We start from the raw sequence: 25334 nt of genomic DNA on the forward strand, positions 1-25334 counted from the left end.
GGGACCAAAATGCTGGACCCCAGAACATTAAAGGTCAGTTTGAGGGTTAAGACTTGGTTTTAGGATTAGTGATAGAATTAGTTTATGGGTTAAGGTGAGGGTAAGGGTTAAGGTTAGGCATTTAGTTGTGATGGTTAAGGTTAGGGTAAGGGGCTAGGGAATGCATTATGTCAATGACGGGTCCCCACAAAGCTAGTGAGACGCACTATGTGTGTGTGTGTGGTTTCTCACCCTGTCTGCGTCGGCTGCTAATCTTCTTGAACATTGTTCCTTGACACAGCCTGTTGAGTCTCTGCTGGCGGATCAACTCCAGCAGCTCTGGCTTCAGGCGCTCTTTGAGCTCACTGGAAAGAAAAAAAAAAAAAACAGGCTCAACGAAATGCTTCGCCACATGGTATTAGCATCCTTTTTACTGTGAAGGAACTCGCAACCAAACTGCAGTACAAGACAAACCAAAACTGAACACGAGACATAAAAAAAAGGCCAAATAAAGCACGTCACACTGTCAGGGCAATAATCAGTTTTATCTTCATCATTAATCCGAAATCAGACGTGGGAGTCGCAGGACAGACAGCACCTTTGTCAAAAATAAACCCCAAGCCTGCATGGACGAACCCTCAATGTGACAGCAACACACTCGCACTCGGTGTTTAGTGACAAACAACAGCATGGCTGCTGACCTGTCAGCTGGTTCCATAGGGGTGGAAACTATCTGGAGTCGTCAGTAGAGCTATGGACACTACGTTTACGTGCACTAGGGTTGCATGATATTGGCAAAATGTGACATTGCAATATCGAATATGAATATTGCGATATAGATATTCATTTTGATATTTTTAAACATGTAAAATTACAGTCGTGGGAAAACGCATCAAAATAGATTCATAACAAATAAAACAAGTTTTCTTATAACACAAGGTTTATTTCAACTAACGGTCATATTGGACTGGTCCAACATGAATAAATAAATAAATAAGGACCATGTCTACAGAAGAGGACATGTTTTACTGGTTGGACAGTATGAAATAAATAAATAAAGAGAACAGGACACAACTTTTCTTTCGCTTCTCTGATTTGTTTCCGTTTAGTTGTCTCTATCTATTTCTTCACTTACACTGTCCCTCTGTCGAAATGCACCAACATGTGCAAGTGACACGGTAACTGGCCAATGAAACGATGATCATTACAGCGTTTCAAGCTCTAAATCAAACACAACTAAGCCACGCAGCCAACGGACGGGACGCAGCGCTCCACAAAATAAACAAAATATTGCGACACTTTTGATATAATATTGCGCAATGTGATATCGCGATAACGATATTGAGTCGATATATCATGCACCCCTAACGTGCACAAAATACTACTCTTTTGCCCTTATTCTGAAAAAGACAATATTCCAACTAAGCTGTTGACATGGCTAAAGTCGCGTGTGCCATTTTTGCTTCTTTGCATCACTTGTTCGACCGTGCGAACACAGCCTCCCTACTTCATTTTCATTTCTTTAACCACCTTCTTGGAAAAAGTCAGCGTTGCCATATATGCGCATATCCAAAAACCTGTTGTTGACATCTAAGTCTTTCATAATGCTTGGAGGTAGGTGTGTTTCTCCTTCTGACCAGAAATGTGGGCTTTCCTTTTGGGTATGCATCTCTCTACCCCCAGCCCTGCAAACTGTTGGCTAGTTGGTTTGTGTACAGCAACCATAGCAACGCACAGAGCTGACCGTAAACAGGGAAAAGTGTTGCAATCTGTGGTAAAAAAAAAAAAAAAGACAAGAAATTGAGACGCATATTGCAAATGTGCTGTATATATGTCCATAGAATGTTTCTAAAAACCTGAATTATATCGGCATATCCCGCATCTTAAATGGGAAAATGCGACATTCAGTATAAGGCCGTATTTGGAATATCCAAACAGAATATGCTGTTTACATGACCTGCATCCAATTCAGTATATTGTCATCTTCGGAATAATAGTGGAATATTAGTGTGCATGTAAACGTTGACTTTTTCTACAACAATCTGATTGTTCATAGTCATTTTTCTCCAGGACCATGGAAACAAAATAGCTACTGCTAAAAAAAACATCCACATAATAACTAAACCCTTGAACCCTGTGCGCATCAGAAGAAGAAAGCTGATCTGATGTGACATCTTCTGCCATGCAGCTGAAACAAAGTCATCGAACAGGGCGACCAAAAGGTGCACATGTAAACAGTTTCATCAAATCACTAATCTTTAAACGTCCTGATACTCACAGTACGGGCGGAGCCAGAGTCTCTTCCTGGTGCAGCCGTTCTGTCTGCCGCAGTTTGAGGATCTCGCTGTAGTTGAGTGCGTTGACTTTGTTCTTGAAGAGCTCCAGGGAGGTGGGCTTACTGGACAGTGTCCTGGTTATCTGCTCCCTCACCACCTGCATCACCTGGGGACACAGAGACACAGAGAGCTGACACACTGTGCAGTCTCATGTAGGCTCGGTAACCGTGTACTGCTACTAGCTGGGAGGGATGAGCGTTAAGGACAGGCCCTGGGAAGCAATGTTTAGTTTAGTTTTGTTGATTTGGATTCATATTTGGGCTGTGGTCCCATGCAGCTCTCCCCCAATAACACTTCCCTTGTTTCGGAGATGCCTTTGGGTTGTAGTAGCCTTCGACAAGAGAGCTTCTGTATGAAGTGAAGTGGTAAGATAGACATAACTATACCTGATATACCTTTTTGAGTATTTTATTTGAGTACCATTTTGGATGACAATATAATATAATATAATATAACTAATGTAGCTCAGTGTAAATTCTTTCGGGAAGACCTAACACTTAGCCCTAGCACTTAATCACTGCTCTCTTTCTAAATAGAATCAGCTGTTGGAGAAGTTCACCTTCCTGTTAAACCAACGGAATCGGCCATGAATTCCAAGGGCCAATCACAGCATCACATCCCTACTTTAAATCTGTTTCTTTCCCTGCTGCTGTCAGTTGTCATTTCAGGCAAAGCGTGCAACCCTCCACCTCCCCTTCCACCTCCAGTCATCGTCACCCAAAGGCACCCTGGGTCTTCCTCCTGCAGGACGCTCCGTCGGCTCCTTCGGGTCTGGTCTTCGGGCTCCTTCGCCGCCACCTCCAGTGTCTGGACTCCATCGGGGGGATTGTCTTGGCTTCCTTACCCCTTTAAAAATTATTTTATAACGATGGAGTCTAAGCTCCAAAGACTGTACATTTTTATTATGCTTATGTACAATAAACCTTTGCATATCTGCAAACAAGTCTCTCCTGATTGGATTACCTTTGAGCTTTAAAACCCACATGAAGAAAATGCTCCAGTAGGCCAGAACATGGTCCATGGATAGATAGATAACACGTGGAGCTTGCTGGGTGTTCAATCAGGAAGAGTAATTCCCTTCCTCGCCTCCACTCTTTCATGCATTACTCCTTCTAAGCCACACCCACACGCACCTCTGCTCCATTCATGTGTTTTCCCGCCTACTTCTATTATCAGTTTAAAGTCAAAGACTCCCTCCTGGTTCACACTGTCTAATCACATGAACCTCCCCCTCATCTCAGCCATTGATCAGCGCGCTCTTTATTAACCCAATTATCTGCAACATAAGTTAACCCCCCCCCCCCTCCCCACCAAACCCTCATACCAACCATGCTGAATTAGTACAATCAATGATGCACAAACTGGGTGGTTATTTGACTGAACAGTTACAGGATCCATCCTTTTATTGGTCTTGGAAAATCTGATATAAAGCTAATTTAAAAACTAATTTGTAAAAAATAAAAACTCCCCCCAGATTGAACTGCTGTAGCACTGACTCAGCATTTGTGTGATTTTGTGTTTTGTCATTTGTGTGAGCATGTGCATGTATGCTAAATGTGTGTGTGTGTGTGTGTGTGTGTGTGTGTGTGTGTGTGTATTCCGCATGACTTGTGTCGCATGATATGTGTGAAATCTATAGCTCCCTTCAGTTTTACGTGCCACAGTTGTAAATAGCGGAAAATCTATATTGAAATCTATAGCGCTACGAGACCAAGCTGACTCCAGCACTATTTGTCCATCTCTCACTTCTTTGACACACGCTCTGCTGACCTACATCGCTCCTGTTCACACCCAATTCCACTGACAATCAGTCCTAAAGTGTAATTTTGACCCATTCAGTACAGCTCTGTCCAGACTCGCCACTCGGTTATGGGCTGTTATACAAATAACTGCTCGCTACAACAAAGGTTCTGCTGAAAAGCAATTTACATACGTTGCATACATTAAATCGAAAGCAGAAATCTCAATCTCAGGACAATCCAACAAGGATTTTTTAATGTGACCGAACCACAGAGAAGAACCGAGGCTATCCGTCTGGCAGCAGTGGAAGTGCAGACGGTCGTTTTATATTGTGTGAACATGCTGGGACACAAAACAAGCGACTAGAGTTTCACACTGCGTCTCCCTGCTCAAGCCCCCTGAACCAAAATAACCTCGCTGTCCAGCAACTTTCACATGACACAAGCTTTCAGAATGCCACTTCATAATGTTGTGGCATCCTAACTCTATGCTATGAATAATTTCTGTTGTTACGTCTCACCTTTATAAGAGTTTGGAGAATGGATGAAAAATCATTGAAACATTTCGTATCGCCAGACCAATTAAATAAAATCAATTTACAACAAACGAACAACAAATGAACAACAAACTGCCCAACGCACATTCCAACCGAGAAACAAAACTAAAAGCAACCTTACCTCCATCTTTTATTCCTTCAGGGCAGACTATTTTGACAGATATTTAAATCCCAAATTTGAACTCCACCCGCAGTTAACAATCAGAGAAGAGTGACGGGGATGACAAGCGGTGAAAGAGAGCCAGAGATAACCTACATGACAGCAGAGGTGCAGGCCTTTGGGTGTTTTGTAAACAGACACCCTGATACTCCACACATGCACCCCCTCCCCACCCCTCCTGCCTGTACAGCCCAGCCCCTCTGTCATTTAGCTGAACTGGCCAATGGGAGATGATGATGGCAGCTGTCTCTGTTCCCTAAAACCCTGCAGCATGTGCATGTATGCTAAATGTGTGTGTGTGTGTGTGTGTGTGTGTGTGGGTGTGTGTGTGTGTGTGTGTGTGTGTGTGTGTGTGTGTGTGTGTGCATTTGAGGAGGATGACCGTTATCACAGCTACACAAATCAATTCACGTGATTGGAGGTAGGGATGGGTCTCACTCAAACAGCAATACTTCCAATTCATAATCTAAGCAACGAAACCTAAATGTGTGATCTCACACGCACCACCAGCACCTCTCTTTTTCTTTGGCTTCTCTTCCACTCGGCTCCCTCCAGTCCAACCCTCTCATTCTCTCGCTCTCATATTGTTTCCAGAGGTTTTACGTTCCCTCTGTTGTGGTGTAATTACTGCTCATTCCCCGGGCGCTTTGTTTTCCTTGTTTCCTTCTCCCTCTGTTTCTGCCGCCCACCACGCTTCTCTTTGTCCACCTAATGCCCCTTTGTCCTTGCCCCAAAGCACCCTGGGTAGGGAGCCGTGTTCAAAAACAAAAGGCCGGTCTGCTGGCCTGGCGCTCAGGACACTGGCCCGCTCCTGAAAAGGCCAAAGGGTCACCGAGTTTTATGACTATCAGGAGAGCACTTTGTTGATGACGGACGGTTGTGTGCGATGTTGAAAAGCGGCTCGGGACAAAAAGCGCTACCACTTTCCCTTTCAGGACGGCTGGATTCTCAAGATTTCTCCCAGACAAGATCCCGCTGCTGAAGGCTTGGCTCAACCTATTACCATAGTACAAGTTCTATATTGTGGTTGTATGGTATGTGTGTGTGTGTGTGTGTGTGTGTGTGTGTGTGTGTTCCTAAAGTTAACGCAGGGTCAACTCTTTCTGTGGGGGCAGGTCGGGGATGGTTAGCATAAGAATGAGCCTATACAAAGTCACAAAAGTACAAACTTACACAAATCCACCATAAAAGATTATTTTAAAAGGGCTCTCATTTAAGCTCAACTCTGTGTGTCTGGAGGAGCTTGCCCTTTTGTTAAATTTAAATTAGTTTGAAAACCTTTGTAATTCATTAACATAACTCAAGGTGGGCTTGATTTATCTTGTTAAATGCTTTAATGCATGTAAAGATGTGTGTGAGATGACAGACATCTCACTCAGAGGTGCTGAGGCTTGTTGTCAGTTGTATCACGATTTACGGTGCTACTGTGCTAAAGATAATCAACAAATCAAGGATCACAGAATGAGGTAATGATGCTGACAAAGATCATGCATTTAAGAAGGGAAACCGACTGAGCGAGGCAATGACCAAATTCAACATTATTTCATCATTTATGGAAGTGTAGTTGTGCTTGGGCCTGCCGCAAATGAGTTCAGGTACTCGATGTGAAGCACAGCGTTGCTATGTCACAGGATTTGTTTGCAAGATTTGCAGTAAACAGGCTGGTTCTGGCAATGGTAGGCCTGGATCTGAAATACCCTGTGTCATCTTTTTACACACACAGCGACAGTTAATGTGCCATTGAGGCATGCTAGCCATGCGTTTCAACAGTTGTTTGTCAGTGTAGCGACTGCAATCAGTGGACTACGTTGCAAAAAGTATGTGTAGAAAACAGCTTACATTACCTACAAATTGAGTCATCTGCCTTTTAACTCAGCATTCCTCCTGCTGGGTCTTTATTAGATTTATTAAAGTGGACATGGAGACAGATATGGCTACAGTACAACTGGAATGTAGTCCACCCCTTTCAGAGCATTCACAGTTTGTACTGAGATGTGCCTCAAAACTGTAAATATCAGTATGATCATAAATAGATAGAGGTTGAGATGGTGTTGGGGTCAAAAAACACAGCTCTGGATCTTTTAATCTCTGTTTATCACACCTCACAATTACACAGAATCCTTCAAAAAATAGTGTTCGTTTTTGGGAAAATGCTTATTGAGAGTTACACAAGAAGATTAATACCACTCTTTCATCAAACTCTGAACGCATTTCCTGAAAGGTTGAACTATTCTTTTAAAGTGAAAAGAAAGCTGAATTTAGAGTTTTAAGCTAGCCTGCTTAGTCAAAATCCTCCTGCATGGCACAATGCTAGGCTTATGAAGACAGCCATGTCATGCCATACCATGCCATGCTATGTTATTGCACCTTGTCAAAGTCCTCCTGTGTGGCTCTCATCTCTTTCCAGGTCTTGTTGAGCAGCTGGATGCAGACACAGAACAGCTCCTCCATCAGCCGATCCTGACTGAAGAAGATGGGGTGGTAGTCAGATCTCGTCTCTGAGGCTGTTAATGGGGAAGATGGAGAACGAAAAGCAAATCAATACAAGATTATCAGTTGCTACAGTCAAAAGTTACAGACAAAGGGATGGCACTAATACTGTCATTTGGAGATCAACTTACGGGGCTCTCCGATACGAAGGATTTCACACAGGATGAGTGTGAGCTGGATGCTGCTCCTGGCAAATGGACACTCATGTTTGTCTTCTCTACTGCTATTCTCCAGGACAAACTGGGAGACGGGAAAAATTTAACATTGTCTTGTAAACATCACAAATTAATTTTTTGGTGATCATAAAGTGAAGCCTGTGCAATAGAGCGTACACAGACAAAAACAAAGTGGCAATATACAATGATGAATGATGACAGTTCCTTAAAGCTCGGGTAGGCAGTTTAGTTGTTTAAACTTGGGCAGAAATTCCATAATAATCTTTCAGCATATTGTTATTCAAGTGGTCTGAGACTTTTGCACCTCCTCCTCGGCTCTGTTTTTAGGCTTTAGAAAATCTTGCCCATGACGAGAGACTTCGCCCAATCAGAGGTCATTTCAGAGAGAGAGTTCCTATCGGCTGTTCCGGAAATGCAGATAACCTTAGCCAAAGGCTCGCAGCTGCAGCTAATTCAAGGCTAAACTATTAGATAAGAGACTTTATTGTCATCCATCTATATACAGTGCAGTACTGTACATAGAGGAACAAAACTGTGTAACAATGTGGTCCAGTTTATTGTCCAGGGAGTGGACATTTGCTGTGAAAACAGTCCTGGGGTTAGCCTTTAGCCTAGCATGAACACCGGCTCATTTGCCACGTCTACATTTCCTCTCACACACGTCTCCTTATTCGGATGACAGACGCCGGAGTCTCAAGCCGTGGCACTGCCTGCTGCTGCCATCCCAACGAGGCGACGCTGGAGGCGGTGTGAGAGGAAACGCCAACGTGGACAAAGGCTCGCGACTGAGGCTGATTCAAGTTCATGTTTCTGTAGCTAGCTAGAGCCTTGAATCACAGTACGTCATCTCAAAACGGCATCGGGATGAAATGAATGTCTAGCACTCATATGAAGCCGATAGCAGCAGCAGATAAATCATACTCACCCTGCTGTAGGCATCAGGATAGCGTGCAGCAAAATAATACATGGTGTCCAAAGCTAGAAGACCAGGAGGCGTTCGCACCAAGTCCTGACCAGGGTTACTATTGTTCTGAAATGATCAAAGACAATATCAATCACAGTGATATGAACATGAAAATAATCACAGTGAACAGAAACATTACTAAATAACATCTGAAAGCAGTCACTTACAGAGAAGCCTAACTTCTTGAACTCTTTGGCGCAGAGCGAGCGTCGTCTCTCGTGGCTCAGGCTGTTGTCGCTTTCGGTCTCAAACGCTGCCTGCCGCAAACCGTGAAGGATGTCTCTCTGCTCCTGCGGTGGGGGGGGGGGGAAGAGATGGATGGTGAGTGGACATCTTTGAGTGTAATGTATTTCAAACAGCCATCTGACTGGAGTGATAATAAAATAAGCATTGGTATTTTAATGGGGACAGTTCACCCCAAAATCAAAAATACACTAAATAAGTACGCTTCCTTCTGTGCGGTGATACGGTTGGCAGGTGTAGTTCGGTAGGACGAAAGTAGTTCCTACACGAAACTGCTCACATCCAGTTCTGTGGATTATCTTCAGTAACCGGGTCATGATTTGGTAGGTATGTATGCACAACAAGGTACAGTATGTGCAACTATACATAGTGTTATTATGGCTGAATAAATTATGACCAATATACAACAGTTGAATATATATTTAAATTTATATTGCACATCTATTTAACAGGATGTAGTGCACAGATAAGTAGCTGTTTCCGGTACTGAGCTCACACCTGTCTTTTCACAAAGTGTACATGCTTCAATGACAAGGACTGAATATAATATTAATATGAAGGAAGGGGACCCCTAAAAATCTTCACCCAGAGGTGGTACCTGACGTCCTGCGTCACACAGAGTGTCGTGTACCTGATGTGCGTTCTTGTCGGCTCGCATTGAACCGTCGGTTTTGGATAAGCAATTAACCTAATCTTTGCCTTAACCCCAAGATTAAACCTACAGGAGATCTCACGCCTAATTATATAACTTCAGACAGAGATGATTTTAAAAACAATTATTGTGATCATTGATTTGCGAAGATACACTTTGATTTTTGCTCCTTGTATGTTACTTTTGGTACTGCTGCAACTGCGATTAGACTTCCCTGCAGATTTTCAAAAGACGTTTACCTGACTGCTGATACATTCTCAACTCGACCATCATCACGTTACACTGGAAAATATGTAGGCTACAACTAAATAGTGCTCACATATATTGACATTTAGATGGACTAACGTTAAATTATGTCCAACAAAAATCTACTCAGATGGGGGGTGTAGTATCCTGCATCGATAGATTTCCATCCCAAAAATACTAATACCTAAAATTATGTTTGGAGTCAGTGGAAAACACGTTAGCCAGCAGCAGATGTTTTCACTCGGAGTTTGACTCGTCATGTTACAGCTCACCTGGCTGTAACAGTCCAGAGGCGTCCTCATGCGAGGCTCCAGGTGATTTAAGGTAACTGACTGTAGGACATAGAGGTAGTGGGCCATCTCGTCCTGGACGGAACCAGAACTATGGATGATGTTCTGCAAGAAATACACAATTTTCCTTAATATACCAGCGTACAATACGGTCTTCTTTCATCATATTGTCACTAAGCTACAGAATGTGAAATGTAAATAGGGAGATCATTTACCTTATAGATGTACTGACGGAGATTCTTCTTATTCAGGAATGCAAACATATCCTGGGAAACAAAAGACAAAGGAAGAGGGGAACAAAGTCAGGATAAGTAAAATGTGTTACTGGGGTGCAATGACATGTTTCTATCATGGGGTGGCGATAGAGTGCCAGTGACTGATTAGTGGGCGGGACAAGGGTCAGTGCGAGGGACTTTGACCTCTGTGACGAAATCATCACTTGCTGGTACATGCATCTCTAGCCCAGCCTCGTTTTGGTCAGAGCTAATTTGCTGATAAGAAGGGTGGATTTGTTGACCTACTGTAAAAAGGAGGAAGCGTAACAAAGAGAGTCTGAGAGAAAGAAGACTGAGGGCTGAATGAAGGAACTGTTGCCTGCAATGAGAGAGGAGCAGGAACAGAACAGAGGGAGAGAAAGGCTCGACTGTTTACAGAAAAGCTGAGATGACCAGACAGAATGAGATAGATGGGTCATTTCCAGCTGTCTGTAAGAAGTGGCGCCCGCAGGATTCTGACTCGCATGTACAAAAATGGCCTGCTGGTGCAAATAACCACCCTTCACCCCAAGTCACATGCTGCCTCTCTCAGCCTGGGATACAAACGCTTCCCATCACTGCAAGAATGCACCATAGTCAAGAGTTATGATGACGGAATATGAATAACGTCAGCTAAGTATGCACAGTGCATACCGATTAACAGCTGCAGGCAGCACTGTCTGGGAGTAACAGACATTCAGGAAGGCCCTGAAACTAACTAAATACCTACTGGTCTGCATGCGTGGAACTTTGAACAGCTATGAGAAGAGGAAGTTGGTGCTATGTGGGTTAGAAAGTAAAAAACGGACCGCAGCAGCACCTGTCTGTCTGAGTCAGCGGCTGTTTGTAGTAGTGCCATTAATAGGGCCATGGCTTTGGTCTGTATCTGCTGATTCGTCCTAAAATCAGTCAGAGAGGAGAAAGACAACAGTGAGACAAACACATCATTTAAACATTCAATGGCTGCATGACAAGGTGTGTATAGGAAGGTATACAGGTTGAGATTAAAGGATGTTTTAAAGGTTTTCCATTCTCACATTCACACATTCCATCTAATTGGGAAATCCGGGTGTGACAAACGGCAGTAGTAGTAGAGACAGTAGTATTATCAGCACTAGTTGTTTTTATTACATGTTTAATAACTTCCTGTTAAAAAGACAATGCTGCCCCACCCTACTGCCCCACAGATGTGTCAATGTCAGAGCTTGTTTTCTCTTTAACTTTGCTGAACAGCAGATCCTGAACATTGCATGGGGTGTTTTCCATCCGTCTTTGGTTTCTTCCACTATCTGCCACTGAGAGAAACTCTGAACGTGGTTTGTTCTGGAAGAACAGCGCCCTGTTTTGTAATAAAGCCATACAGAAGATATTCTGCAAAATGCTATGTGGGTTTTTTACATTACATTATACTTATGTCTAAGAATCAGTGTAATAACTTTGATGGCATAATCAAAGTTGCAACAAAAAATATTCATATATCAAGCAGGCGTGGTAGCACACATTCAAAGATTCAATGAGTTTATGATTGGCTTTTAACGATATAATATGTATAATTTCTGCATTAAAATGCCTACAAACAACTAGACCTATGTTATGGAGCTCAGCGCAAATTCTTTCAGGATGACTTCTAAAACATAATCACTTTCTCTCTCCTCTAAACGAATCAGCCGTAGAGGTGTTCACTTTTCTTTTAACCAATCAGAAGCGGCAACGAAAATCACGAGCCAATCACTGCATGACATCTCTGTTTTAAACCCATCTCTCTCTGCTGATCAGTTGTCATTTCAGGATAAGAGCGCCACCCTCCTCCTCCCCTGCTCCTCCGGTCTTCGCCCCTCACGGCTCCTGGGTCCTCCTCCGGCAGGCCTCTACCGGCGGCTTTTCGGTGTTGGTCTTAAGGCTCCTCACGCCACCATCGGTGTCTAGTCTCCATCGGGGGGTTCATATTTCGGCTTCTACCCCTTTTAAAAATTTTTCAGATTTTTAAAATGACGGTGGAGTCTAATCTCCAAAGACTGTACTGTACATTTCACGCATATGTACAATAAATCATTGCATATCTGCAACAAAGTCTCTCCTGATTGAAATATATTAAGTTATATATTCTGTTGCGTGTTCAAACCCAGAAAAATCATAAGATTCAAGGTAATGGTTTGTTATGGTCGCTTGTCAACAGAGCATGTGAGCAGTGAGAGTTTCTGCTCATCGCTCACGGAGCTGTTTGTTCCCATCGCTCTGCCGCTCAAAGCCGATTCTCAGCTAAATATCGCTCCAGTAACACAGAGACGGGCTCGGGCATGCTTCGTACTCGTGATGTGAGCGGTACGGAAGCGAAATTGGAGCAGGATGGAGCGGGAGATAAGGCGAAGCTCCAACTTTCTAAAAATCCGTTCTGCGCTCCATCCAAAATCCTCCCGTTCCCGCTCACATGCGGATAATTTGTCTCCTGAAAAAAAAAAAAAAAACTCCTGAACGATGAACACTAAAGGAATCCTAATTGAGAGAAGCTGACAGCAATGATATCAATGCTCCGTGTTTTGTATGGTTTTGATTGGCAGACCCGAGCAGCAGAAAATTGTAATATTCTACATTTAACAGTCAGTCCATATCTATCGGTTACTTACACCTGGAGGTGAGCGATGAGCCTTTCCATAGTGACTTCCAGTTTGACTTGCAGGAAGAGGTTGGAGCTGCTCAGCACCATGCTCTCCAGGATGTCCAAGGACACCTGCTGTATTGATGCATCGGTCGGCTTTGCGTTGACAAAGCTAGCAATCTGAAGGAGAGGAGGAAAGAAGGGAAGGAGAGAAGGAAGAATAGTGAGAGAATGTGCAGCTACAGTCAGTGATAAACAAATCTGTGGCCAAATGACAGACAGACAGCACAAGTTACAGCACCTTCTTGATGAAGACAGACGAGAGGTTTTCCCATGAAACTATCCCATGATCCATCAGTTCCATGAAGCCTGTCAGTGTGTGGGTCATGATCACATTACTCCTGAATGATACAGACACACAAAGAAATATTATGCACACTTACACTTAGTTTTCAGGACCTGGGAGATTCCAGCTACACACACACACACACACACACACACACACACACACACACACACACACACACACACACACACACACACACACACACACACACACACACACACATGCAATGACAAATAGTAGTTAAGTACTTACTCATTACAGTCCTCTACTATCTTGACCAATAAGAGGTGTCCGTCTCGGCTGATGAACTCCTGAGCAAAGGTCACGTCTGTGGAAACGCTCGCCAGTTCCTTCAGCGAATCGCAGCGAACGCCCGCGTCTGAGCTCTGGATGCCCTTGTACAAGTCTTCTGCACAGCGACCCTGCGTTCACCAGTATCGACAAAACACACACCATACTCAAAAATTTTGTCCTTTCTTTTCTAGTTGTTCAAATTATATTGTTGCTTTTTTAAACTCAGCTACTTGTAATGGCAGTGATAGATCGGTGCTGACCAGTTCTATTGTATGTGCATGCAGCGGATTCTGTAAATTTGCTGCATGCAGAATAAATGAAAGAGTAATGAGCCAGTGACAGAGTGAGAGACAGAGGGCTGGAGGAATGTGAGAAGAGGGAGGTGCAAGACTAGCATGGCTGAGAGCCTGGTTGATGCAGACTCACCGGTGCCTTGGTCAGACGCAGAATGCAGCCGTTCTTAATGTCCAGACGATTCTACAACACACAAACAAACAAACAAACACACACACACACACACACACACACACACACACACACGTATACAGTACCTATTCACACAGTAACCCATAATCGAACTCACACTAGGACAAATATAGTCAGCTATAAACTCCATAGCTTCTGCACATTCAAGAACAGAGAAGAGAGATGGATGACGAAAGAGAGACCGGAGATGCACCAGAAGAACTTGTCCTCAAGAGAGGAGTTGTCTGCTGTTCGGACATTGTTTTTGTTTAAAGAAAACAATTTTAAAAAATCCAACGTAATGTAAAGGTATAATATATAATGACCCTCATGTAGATAAATAATTGTATTTATTTTTACATAAATGTGACTCACCGATTCAGTGATGTACATCTGCACTCCATCAGCATACTGCAGAGCGTAGTTTTCAGGACCTGGGAGATTCCAGCTACACACACACACACACACAATAACTATCACAGTAATACATAAAGTTGAATGATAACGATCTCAAAAATTACCATTCATCATCATCAACTTACCCATCACACACTTCCTTTATTACAGCAGACAGGGGCTTTTTCTGCACAAAAACACAACAAAACAACCTATAGTCAGCTATGTACAAATGCAAATACATTCACACAACATAAAAAAGTAACACCTGCTCCATACATGTGGGTCATAACAACAGGACACAGATTCTACAATCAAAGTATTTTCTCTGTCAGGGAGCTGAACACATGCGTCAGTAATGACATACTGTTATGGGATCACGGTACCACAGCTATTCTCGCTGGCTGCAAAATGTGTTTGCTGAGAAGAGGAAATCCAAGAGCTCCCCAACACTTTCTGAACAATGTTACCCTCAGTGCCCAGATCTCTCTTAGTGCGTAAATAAAAGCCAGACTACTTCCATGTCTGGCTCTCAGCTATCCTGCTATTAGTGGTCAGCCCCGCGGTAAACCAATCAAAATGTCTTTAGGTTCTGTGGTAGACCCAGTGGCTGCTCTGTTATTAGTGGCAGCCAAGAAGGTCGACCAATCGGAGGAGTATAGTAGAGACCGCTGGGCCAATGAGAAGGTTCTGAGGGAATCTTCTGGGCTGACAGGATTGGTTGTGATAGAAAAATAAAAAAATACAAACATTTGGAGAATAGAATGGGCATTCACAGCCAAATCAACATTGAATACTCAATTGTTGTGCTGCTCTTAGGAATATTACAACAAAACATCATGAAAATATTGGTTTTGGTATCAGGGCTATAAAAACGTGTGTGGATCTGGGACCTGTGTTCATTCCAGTTTCAGTGGTGGTCCAACTATCTATTTAGTACGTTTCTCTCTCTGTTCAAACCTTCTCAAGCGATGTACAGTATGTGAATGTAAGAACACACCCCTGCTGTATAGGATGCAGTTTAAACTACTACCCATGTGTTGCACGATGATGTACAACTTCCCCATAGTTTCTGCGAAATACATGGAAAACTTCCCCACAATCACATTTAGTCAAAGAGAAAAGTTGAAATTTCTAAAAACTTTACTAGGTTTATGTCCAAAAATGGCAAAGGCTGCTGAATTAAAAGAATTGCTTTCACCAGGCATATTAAATCAGTATGCGGTGTATTCTCATTGATATATCACCCAACCTGCCGTCAACGCCACAGTATGGAGAAAGTCTAATTTAAGAGCCAGAGTCATCATTCTAATCCGACTTTAGCCTCTCAGGCACTACTGCTTCCCAGATCGTGACCCACTGGGTAGGTTTAGTTGATGGGTGTTAGCTGTATGGAGGCACTTAGGCAGGCAGTCTTGTGAGTTGTGAGTTTCAGTTTTGGCGCTTTTCCATTACATGGTACCTGCTCGACTCGCCTCGACTCTACTCACCTTTTTTGGTTTTCCATTACGAAAAAAAGTACCTGGTACCTGCTAACAGATACTTTTTTTAGTACCACCTCAGTCGAGGTTCCAAGCAAGCTGAGGCGAGCCGAAAAGGTTATAGTTTAGCCAGCGGTGTTTTTTTGCTGCCGGAGGCTCCACACAGAGCTTTCTCCGTAGCATACAAGTGGCCTGATGTTTATACTTGTGCGCTGGTGTGTGCATGTGTGTGTGTGTGTGTAGCTGGTGAGCGAGGGAGAAGTGAGAGAGTGACGGCGATTATCTCCGCAGCAAGTAGCGACTCTATAGTCATATATATGTGAGAGAAACAAAGTGTCTTCCCTGTTCTTTCTGACCACGGTGGGAAATCTGGAGCAGTAAACGTTAACTATCTCTTTGATATCATGTTGTTTACGGAGACAGAGAACCAGGAAATGAGTCGGGGAAAAGCCATTAAAGCAACGCTACTAAGCCACGCCCACGGCAGTCGCTACGACCAGCCACGCTGAGGCGGTACTAAAATCTGCAATGGAAAACGGACGCACAGCGCGTCGAGGCGAGTAGAGTCGAGGCGAGTCGAGCAGGTACCGTGTAATGGAAAAGCACCATGACTGTTCTCAAACCTAAATATACTTCATACTACCATCCTGAGCTAACATTCATGCCCTGGCATCTGTACCAATTGTCTGCCTCCATGGGCCCTTTTTAAACGAGCTATAGCGCAAGGATGAAAGTGCATGGCGCAAGTGCATTTTACGGCATGTCCAACTCCACTTTTGCTTGATAAACGCCGCATAATCTGGGTGCAAAAGAAAGGTGCAAAGAGGCAAAATCATAGGTGTGTTTTGTGTTTAACATGAGTTCAACCAATCAGAGTGTTATCTCCCATTCCCAGGCACACCTGGCACATTGCTAATTGAACGGCGCAGTCGAGAAATTAGAAAAGCGAGCGGTTTTCTGCCGAGGATCTACTTGTGAGCGAAATGGCGGGCCATCCGCCGTCTCCTAGTCGCAGTTTTTTGCAATCTTTGAGTTACCAATTTCAGCAAATGAAGCAGTCTGAAAGGAGGCACTACCTGGCAAGAAATTCCCATGTAAGTTCACTGTCGGAGAGAACTAAGAATATATTATTTTTTAAGAAGAAGAAGACATACTTTATTACTGCCCCAAGGGTCTTTTTTCTTTTTTTTACATTACACACAGGCCCGAAATACCCACACATGCACAAACAGGACCTATACATGCATGGAGAGAAGTCAGAGCGAGGGGGCTGCCCATGGACAGGCGCCCCCAGCAGTTGGGGGGCTCTGTGCCTTGCTCAAGGGCCCCTTGGCAGTGCCCAGGAGGTGAACTGAAATATGAATACCAACTAGCAACATATTACACGATTCATTCTCCTTTTACAGGCACTGTGAGTTTAAAAGGGAGGATATTTGGTCTGTGTGTGCATTACCTGGTCCAGTTGTATGAGCTGGGGGTAGGCCCCAGGCATCTGGATGGCTATCTTTACTATGTCCTTCTGTTGAGGCATGTTGGCACCTCTCGACTCCACCACTCTCTAGCTGTTGATAATAAAAGAGACATAGAAGATATTCCTTAATCAAAATGTCATGACCTTTACAACCTGGAACCTGATAGGAACTGATAGGTATGCCTCCGCTAGCTGACATTTGTGCCAAATGTGATGACATTCCCTCAAGGCGTTCCTGAGATATTGAGTTCACGAGTATGGGGTGAACAGTGAGGTCACAGTGACCTTAACCTTTTACATCTAAAATCTAATCTGTTCATCCTCGAGTTCAAGTGGACGTTCAAAATTTGAGGAAATCAGCTCAAGGTGTTCCCCGAGATATCAACATTCACATGAATAGGACGGATAGATGGACAACCCAAAAACATAATGCCACAAGACAAGAATAAAACCAATAAACAAGCCAAATAAACTTTAGGCAACTGTGACCAAAATTAGATTAGATTAGATAGACTTTATTGATCCCAAAATGGGAAATTTCAGTGCTACAGCAGCAAAATATAAGACACACAGCACACATACAGAATCTACAAGAAATAATAAATAGCATAGAATACAAGAACAACTATTCAAAAATAAAAATTAAAAAAAATAAAAGGGAAAGAATGTACAAACGTATATACAAGTGGTGAAAAAAAAATGTACAACCTACTTAAATAGTATTTATAAAGATGTAAGTAAAATACCTATGTTTGTGCAAGTTGCACTTTGTGCAGTATGATGTACATGAGTCTTGTCTAACACGCAGTGATGAAGTGTTAAAAAGTTTTATTGCGGTCGATCTCAATAAAGAGATTGAGTTTGTATCTGATGGGGGACTACAAGTCCCAAGATTGAATTTCATATTAAATTTCATACTGAAATGTTGTGGATGGACTACACATCCAAGCTCTAAACTGGTGATAAACTGGTGATATTGATCATTTCATTAATCTACAGTTCAAAGATTTCAATTTTGACATTGGATATGCTTTATGTGGGCTGTTGCTGTCGTTTCAAACTGGATATTAATTCAGTTATTTTTTTAAATGTGATAAAGCGAAAACTAACCAACCTGAGAGCAGTCTCTCTGCTGGACTGACAAGCCCAGTTGTCTCACGAATGACTCATGGCTGTCAATGTAACTATCATTTTCAATATTATTTACTCTGTTCCTCTTTCACTGTATATTTATAGTGCATTGAGTTATGCTGAGAGGGCTCAATTCTGTCTGAACACGCACTACGGATTTTTCAATCTTTCTTCTCCCCCTTTTCCAACTCATACACACATCATATGCACTTCCTCCTCGGCCTTCAGACAGCATTCCCAGAGGATACAGAAGAAGCAGTTGTGCTTCTAGCCCTTCCCCCCCTTCCTTGTCCTTCGCCGTCTCTCCCTCGCTCTCAGCACATGGAAACAATACAGTTGGATCGAAATATTTCTGCACATTCATGAGCCCTCGGTGAAATTAAATAGGTCGAGCTTGTGCCTGCTTGCGTTTGGTGGGATTAATAACCCCCACCCTCTGCTAGATCTCTTGGATAGTTTACATACCATAACTCCAGTCTCTTACAGTTGATGGCAGATTTCAAAGCAATACTGCTGTCAAAACAGCCACAGGCCTTTACTGTCTTCTCACCTCACTGAGACAGAATCTTTCCTGATAAAGAAGGCCTTCAAAGCAAGTGTGAAAATGGGGGAGGACTATCTTTCGACTAAGGCTGTAGTCCTGCTGATTTTTACAAGAATATGCAAACACAATCGCATCATTAACCCGCGGTTACTCTTTTTTCGACACGGATGGGACGTCACACTCAAGCTACTAGTAGGGGTGGGAATCACCAGAGGCCTCATGATACGATATCATCCCGATACTTATGTCACGATACGATATTATTGCGATTTTAAACATATTGCAATATTCTGCGATATATTGCAATGTATTACCTTTTTTCCAACTTCAGATTTTTCCCAATTTCAAATGATGTCCCGAAAGGACAATTTTGTCAACATCTGTTTTATCTAAAAAGATAAATTTCTTTGTTTGTTCATCTCACTTCAATTGTATTGGTGCAAAATGTGATTGTCAAGCAGACAAACTGACCAAGACATATATCATAAAAGATCGATACTTGGCGTCTGTGTATCGATACAGTATTGCCATGAAAAATATCACGATACTATGCTGTATCAATTTTTTCCCCCACCCCTAGCTACTAGTCGCGATTACAAGACAAAAAGAACGCACCATGAGTTCAGACGACTTGACGAGTCGTATATATGACCTCGGGGGCGTTCTTTTTGCAACTTCCGGTTCGTAACTCTGGAAAACAACTCGTAGATTGACTTCGGTGGACAAAAAGAACGCACCATTACATTGGTGAAGGCCGACCTACCTCCAAACAAATAACAAGGGTTTGCAGCCTTAATCTTAAAGAGATTTGGGTGTGAATGTAGATTTGTTCAGGGGCAGCTTATGAGTCAACAAAATCAAGGGCAAACTCTGGGTAATGGCATGTCTTTGTGACAAAAAAAAGACTGTGTATGGGTTTTAAGAGTATCTGTCTGAGGTGTATAATGACGAATGTGAAACTGAGCTCATGTGTCTATTAGCTGAAGCCAAATTATTGATTTGGTTGCACTAAAGACTAAAAAATTTCCTTACAGGTGGTTATTAATAGTGAAATGTACAGTGGGAAAACAGAAACAGCTTCATCTTAGGGTGTTGTAGTTGGCTACCCATTGGTAACGATCATCTCTCTGACTGACAGTTTTTAAAACCAGTTGTAGAAAAGGCTGAAAATTTGACAACTGAAGCTAATTGTATTGGGGTTGTTTTTGTATAGAGTTTTTTTGTGATTGTTGCAGGCAAAAATTCTTGATTATGCAGTACGTTTTCTTAAAAAATGCGATGGAATATTGCGGGAACTTGCAAAAATTGCGGGAACTTGCAAAAACTGTGGTTTGATGAAAAAGAAAAAAAAGTGATTCCCCAACACCCTGCTTTTCGATGATGTTCACGTCGCGTAATTACGTCACATCATAACGTTCCCATGGCAACAGGGAAAAATGTCTGCTCTTGTGTGAAGTAAACGCAACATTTTTCTTTCTGCTAAGATATATGTGACTTTTTTGCAACGAAAATGCGGGGATTATGAAATCATGCAAACCCCGCATATTTTGCGCAGAAATCTGCAATTTATGCGGCGAAAGTGCGGCATATTTGAAAAGATGCGGCCCCCGCATAAATATGCGGACTTTGGCTGATTATGCCCTGAATTATGCGATCGCATAATCACGTTTTACTGGAGGGACTGACTATAGTACGGACTGAAATATCTCAAAATCTACTGCATTCAGGTGTAGGTGTGGCGCTGTTGTGTGCACGGTCTCAAAACGGATAGATTTAATTTTTTTATCATCGCTTTTAGGGACGCCGGCAGCCAACAAGCAGCTGAAGCAAAGGTTAATGGATGGGCGGGGGCACCTCTCACACACATCTTCCTTTCTGAGTATAACATCAGGAGGGCTTTCAAGCATGTAAAAACACCAAGAAAGCAGAAGGGCCTGACAGTATCAGTGTACGGGTCTTCAAACTGTGTGCTGACCAACTAGCACTGGTAATGATATTAACCACTACTGGCTCAGTGGGTCATACCCACAGGCTTCAAGTCCACCACCATTCCTGTGCCCAAGAAAACAAGACCAGCCTGCCTGAATGACTACCGCCCAGTGGCACTCACAGAGGGTTGGGTATCGTTTGGAATTTTACGATTCTGATGCCGAATCGGTACTTTTAAAACGATTCCGATTCCTAAACCGATTCTCGAAAAATTTTAAAATTACTTCAAAGATGTAATATGTTTACTAGCGATCACGTGCAGTGAATGGTTAATATGCTTTTACGTCCGTTTTGGTGAGCCCAGAGGGGAAATACAGCATTTTAAAAGTAGCCTACATTTACGGTAGCTAGCTAACGGTAGACTACAGAGAAAGTGTGATATTTTTATGTCCGTTTCGGAGCAACAGAGGGAAAATATTTTGACACATTAGGTGGAACTGAAATGAGGAACCAAAATTTGCGTTCTAATCCGGTCCGATTCCTACTGGTTGCGTAGGAACCGGTTATATAGTGGAACCGGGTTTCGGTACCCAACTCTACACTCACCTCTGTAGTGATGAAATGCTTTGAACGACTGGTCAATGATTACATCTAGTCTTCACTACCCAGCAGTGGACCCATTACAGTTTGCCTACCATCCCAACATAGCACACATCTTCCACACCACCCTATCTCACCTGGAAAGGTTGAGCTGTTCATTGACTACAGTTCGGCGTTTAATACCCTAGTTTCCTCCAGGCTCATCACAAAGCTCAAGGACCCGGGATTGAACACCTCATTGTGCATGTGGATCCTTGACTTCCTGACGGACCGACCCCAAGGGGTTAGGGTGGGTTAGGGTACACACCTCTTCCATGCTGTAGGGAATTATGTCTAAAATAAGGCCCTAAGGCCTGTCAAATCTGACTCCAATTTATTAATTCCCACACCTTCTTACGTCGGACTTGAGTTTACCAGAACACAAGGATCAATCTGAAACAAAGAGTTCAGTTATTCAAGTTAACTGAAGTCCAGCATTTAAGTTAAAACACACGTGGGTACACAAAAGAGATCCTAAGTTTCCCTGACCGCAGACAAAAATATACGGGGTTCAGGTCCACTCAGTTTCTCTCAAAATTGTGAACCCCGTCTGACCATATTCCTAATCTTTTTATCTTCTTCCTTGATGACGTCATCCTCTGTCTCCGGGCAGATTTCTTCAGTTCTCTTTCTCTCACACACACACACACACACACACACACACACACACACACTGACCCGAGAGCCACCCCCTGCCGTTCCACCTCTCCGTCTGGTACTAAAAAAAAACGCTTCTAACATACACTTCACATTCCTGAATTATAATGTAATCAAAGCTTAAGCTAACCATCTGTGTGTCCGAATCCACGTCTCATGACAACACACATATATTATAAACTTTTATAATGAGAATAACACATCTAGTTTATAGAAATATTTCTACAACCCTCATCCTTAAAACTGACTACTAATGGCTACCAAACACTGTTAGTTGACAGTAACACGCTTGCAAGAAAAAGAAGGAAAAGCAGCGGTGACATGGTGATAAGCTTGACTCTGTGGTTGGCGTGACTTGACCGCCTCAATGCGGTAATGTGGTAACCACGACCCTACTGCAGCACGAGCAGTACATGCTAATGAAAGGAGCCCCTCCGTGCCGCCATCACCTCGCTCAACCGCCGGCAGGTAGACAAAGACATTTACTTTTAAATTGACACAACTTCCCGTCTAATAATTTAAGGAAATTGTCTTAAAAAAAACATAAAAGGCAGCAACTATTTAAAATAATGTCTTCTAGCCTCAAATCACAATACCATAAATATCAATAAATAGGGCTGGACAATATGGCCAAACTCCTGTATCGATATAGGTCATTTCATATCTTGATCATATATAATTACTAGCCTAGAAATCTAGACACACCCCTAGTGGCAGCAAATGTAATTTGCAGCCAGGGGGGTCTAGCAACTCTCCGTTGGCTTGCGAGCTGGAAAAGCCAAACTCTGGCCGGGCCTAGGGCTGGGCGATATGGTGAAAATCAAATATCACGATATTTTTGACCAAATACCTCGATATCGATACCGCACCGATATTGTAGTGTTGACTATTGTTGACTTGGAGTTAAGCTTTTCTTTGAGAAAAGAACAAAGAACGGCACTGAAGTCATTCTTAAAGCGCCCATATTATGCTCATTTTCAGGTTCATAACTGTATTTTAAGGTTGTACCAGAATAGGTTTACATGGTTTAATTTTCAAAAAACACCATATTGTTGTTGTACTGCACAGCTCTCTCTCACTGCTGCAGATCCTCTTTTCACCTGGTTTCTGTTTTAGCTACAGAGTGAGACCTCTTTTCATCTTCTTCTTTTGTACCTATCTTTGATTGCTCCGCACATGCTCAGTAGTTCAGATGTAGATCATGTCAGCTAGCTAACTCTAGAGACAGTAAAGAAAGCCTGTTTCTCCAACTTTGGTCAGTTACAAGGCAGGATTAGCTGGGAGACTTCTAAATGAGGGCACACATGTAAGTAGTTCTTTTGTAGATTATGGTGAACTTGTGTGTGTTGTAGCAGTGCTTTGCTATTGAGAACGACGTAGCATGCTAGCGTTAGCATTAGCGTTAGCATGCTAATGCTAACGGTTAGCATGCTAACGAGCTAACGGTTGTGGTTAGCCAGCTCATTTTTTGAAGGCCGATTTTGAACAGCTCACTAGGAGACTGAAGGCAGGACACATTCAGAAACCGTATCTCACTCAAAACAGCATGGATGGATTTTTTTCAAAGTTTGTATGTGTGTGGAAGCACCAGAGACACAAAAGAACACCCCAAATCCCAGAAAAAGTGATTTTTTCATAATATAGGCACTTTAAAAAAGGAAGATGTGTTCGGAGATTTGCCGACCGGATACGGCAAAAGTTTAATCTATCAACTAGCGTTGCTCTGGTTGGTTGTAGCGCTATCCTATTGCGTGCAGAGGGAATTTGAAAGACAACCTCGGATTGAGCCCTGCCAATGGTGAGTTCCCAGACCCAACATCTTGATGTGGGTCTGGCTTGTCAGGCTAATATATTACAATATAGCATGTTTTTTTGGTAATTCAATAAAAAAAATTGCCAATTGAAATGTTTGTATAGGCTACTCCATAGTAGCAAAACAGCCCCTCTATGGTTTGCTCCAACTTCTCTACCACCTGCAATGGATGGATGTGGTTTTTCGACATTGTGTTAGAAACGATATAGAAAAAATATACGATAGACATTTTTATATCACTTTCTTGTATGAACATGTATCAGGTTTCCTGTAGGTCAGTGTATCCACAGCACACACATTCTCTAGTGCACTCACACCCTGAAGTAGTTCATTATATCATACAAAAGGGAAATAATGGAAAATGTAACTAATGTAGCCAGGCAATTACACTTGTTGAAAAGAACACATCAGTAGACTTTTGTCCAGACCAAAGTCAGACCAGTCGAAGCAGAGAGCTAAAACCTTCAGCGAAGACTTCCACTTGCCTGGTTTTTACGGGCTGATGGCAAAGCACTATAAGTCAACATTCATCACGACCTGTCAGTACATGCTCCAGGCCTCCTAATACTGGATACTGCTCAGCCTGAGCTGCCATTCCCCATCATTACAACATGACGAAGGATAAACTTAAGCTAGTGCTTTGAGCCATAGCTCGTCTCCTCAACTGCAAAAGCAAAACAAGCTCAGGAAGTGTTGATTTCCAACTGTTTTTTAAAATATTTAATTACATTAACTTGCTGGTAATTACAACATATTAAGTACTAAATGAGACGACATATAAAATGTGAAAACATTTATCTCTTTGCTCAAAATAATTTCCAATTTCTTCTAACAGCAACATCGACAGCCAGAATGTAGAAATATGAACGTGATTTAAAAAAATAAAAGATGTTTTCATACTATTAAATACTGTCAAACTCACCCTTAGCTTGCTGTACACCTCAGCTCATGAGACTCAACCGAAAAGATGCTGGTCAGTAAAAATGTTGAGGCTGTTTGACATTTCCCTTTCTTAACTCAGCAGAAGAGAGAGGGGAGGTGTTCATCTCCGTCTCTACAGAGGTTAACCACTGAAAGTGTTTGTCCATGTCTGTGCCTGTCGATGCATGTTTATGTTTGTGATGAAGCCGAAACTGCACCTTCTGTATGTGTCTGTTTGCTTTGCACTTTATTTGAAGGTATCTGCATAAGAGTGACATGACACTGTCATGAACACATGAACCCTAACCCTAATCCTAACTTGTCGTGACAAAAACCGAATTACACTTACTGACAGAAGCGTTATGTCATAAACGTTCATGACTTGTTTATGTTTATGACACGTTCATGTCAGTGTCTTGTCACTCTTATGTAGATACCTTCAAGTAAAGTAAAGTGCAACCCTTTAGAATTCAGAAAATAAAACGGTCAATGCTATTAATCTAAATATATGTATTGGATACTATTTGAATTTTATTGACAACTGAAATCACGTTTTAAGCAAAAA

General features: G+C 42.5%; 1 protein-coding gene across 4 annotated transcripts in view; it reads right to left on the bottom strand.

Moving 5' to 3' along the window:
• Positions 1-25334, bottom strand: part of elmo3 (engulfment and cell motility 3) — a 28700-nt gene that overhangs the window by 1388 nt on the left and 1978 nt on the right. Inside the window, exons 1-17 of one of the 4 annotated variants that reach the window (XM_039808368.1) lie at positions 24771-24876; positions 17118-17226; positions 14330-14370; positions 14163-14235; positions 13749-13799; positions 13281-13450; positions 12984-13083; positions 12711-12862; positions 10907-10985; positions 10048-10098; positions 9815-9937; positions 8569-8691; positions 8363-8467; positions 7393-7501; positions 7139-7275; positions 2258-2421; positions 232-344 (exon numbers count right to left, since the gene is read on the bottom strand). In XM_039808368.1, the coding sequence (XP_039664302.1) occupies positions 232-344; positions 2258-2421; positions 7139-7275; positions 7393-7501; positions 8363-8467; positions 8569-8691; positions 9815-9937; positions 10048-10098; positions 10907-10985; positions 12711-12862; positions 12984-13083; positions 13281-13450; positions 13749-13799; positions 14163-14235; positions 14330-14370; positions 17118-17195 (1669 nt within the window). In that variant the 5' untranslated portion in view covers positions 17196-17226; positions 24771-24876. Of the gene's footprint in view, positions 1-231; positions 345-2257; positions 2422-3278; positions 3549-4732; positions 4909-7138; positions 7276-7392; positions 7502-8362; positions 8468-8568; positions 8692-9814; positions 9938-10047; positions 10099-10906; positions 10986-12710; positions 12863-12983; positions 13084-13280; positions 13451-13748; positions 13800-14162; positions 14236-14329; positions 14371-17117; positions 17227-24770; positions 24877-25334 lie in introns of those variants that run through there. The other 3 variants (XM_039808367.1, XM_039808369.1, XM_039808370.1) reach the window with 3 other exon arrangements.

Source organism: Perca fluviatilis, chromosome 8 (assembly GCF_010015445.1).
Source record: "Perca fluviatilis chromosome 8, GENO_Pfluv_1.0, whole genome shotgun sequence".
Taxonomy (NCBI): Eukaryota; Metazoa; Chordata; class Actinopteri; order Perciformes; family Percidae; genus Perca; species Perca fluviatilis.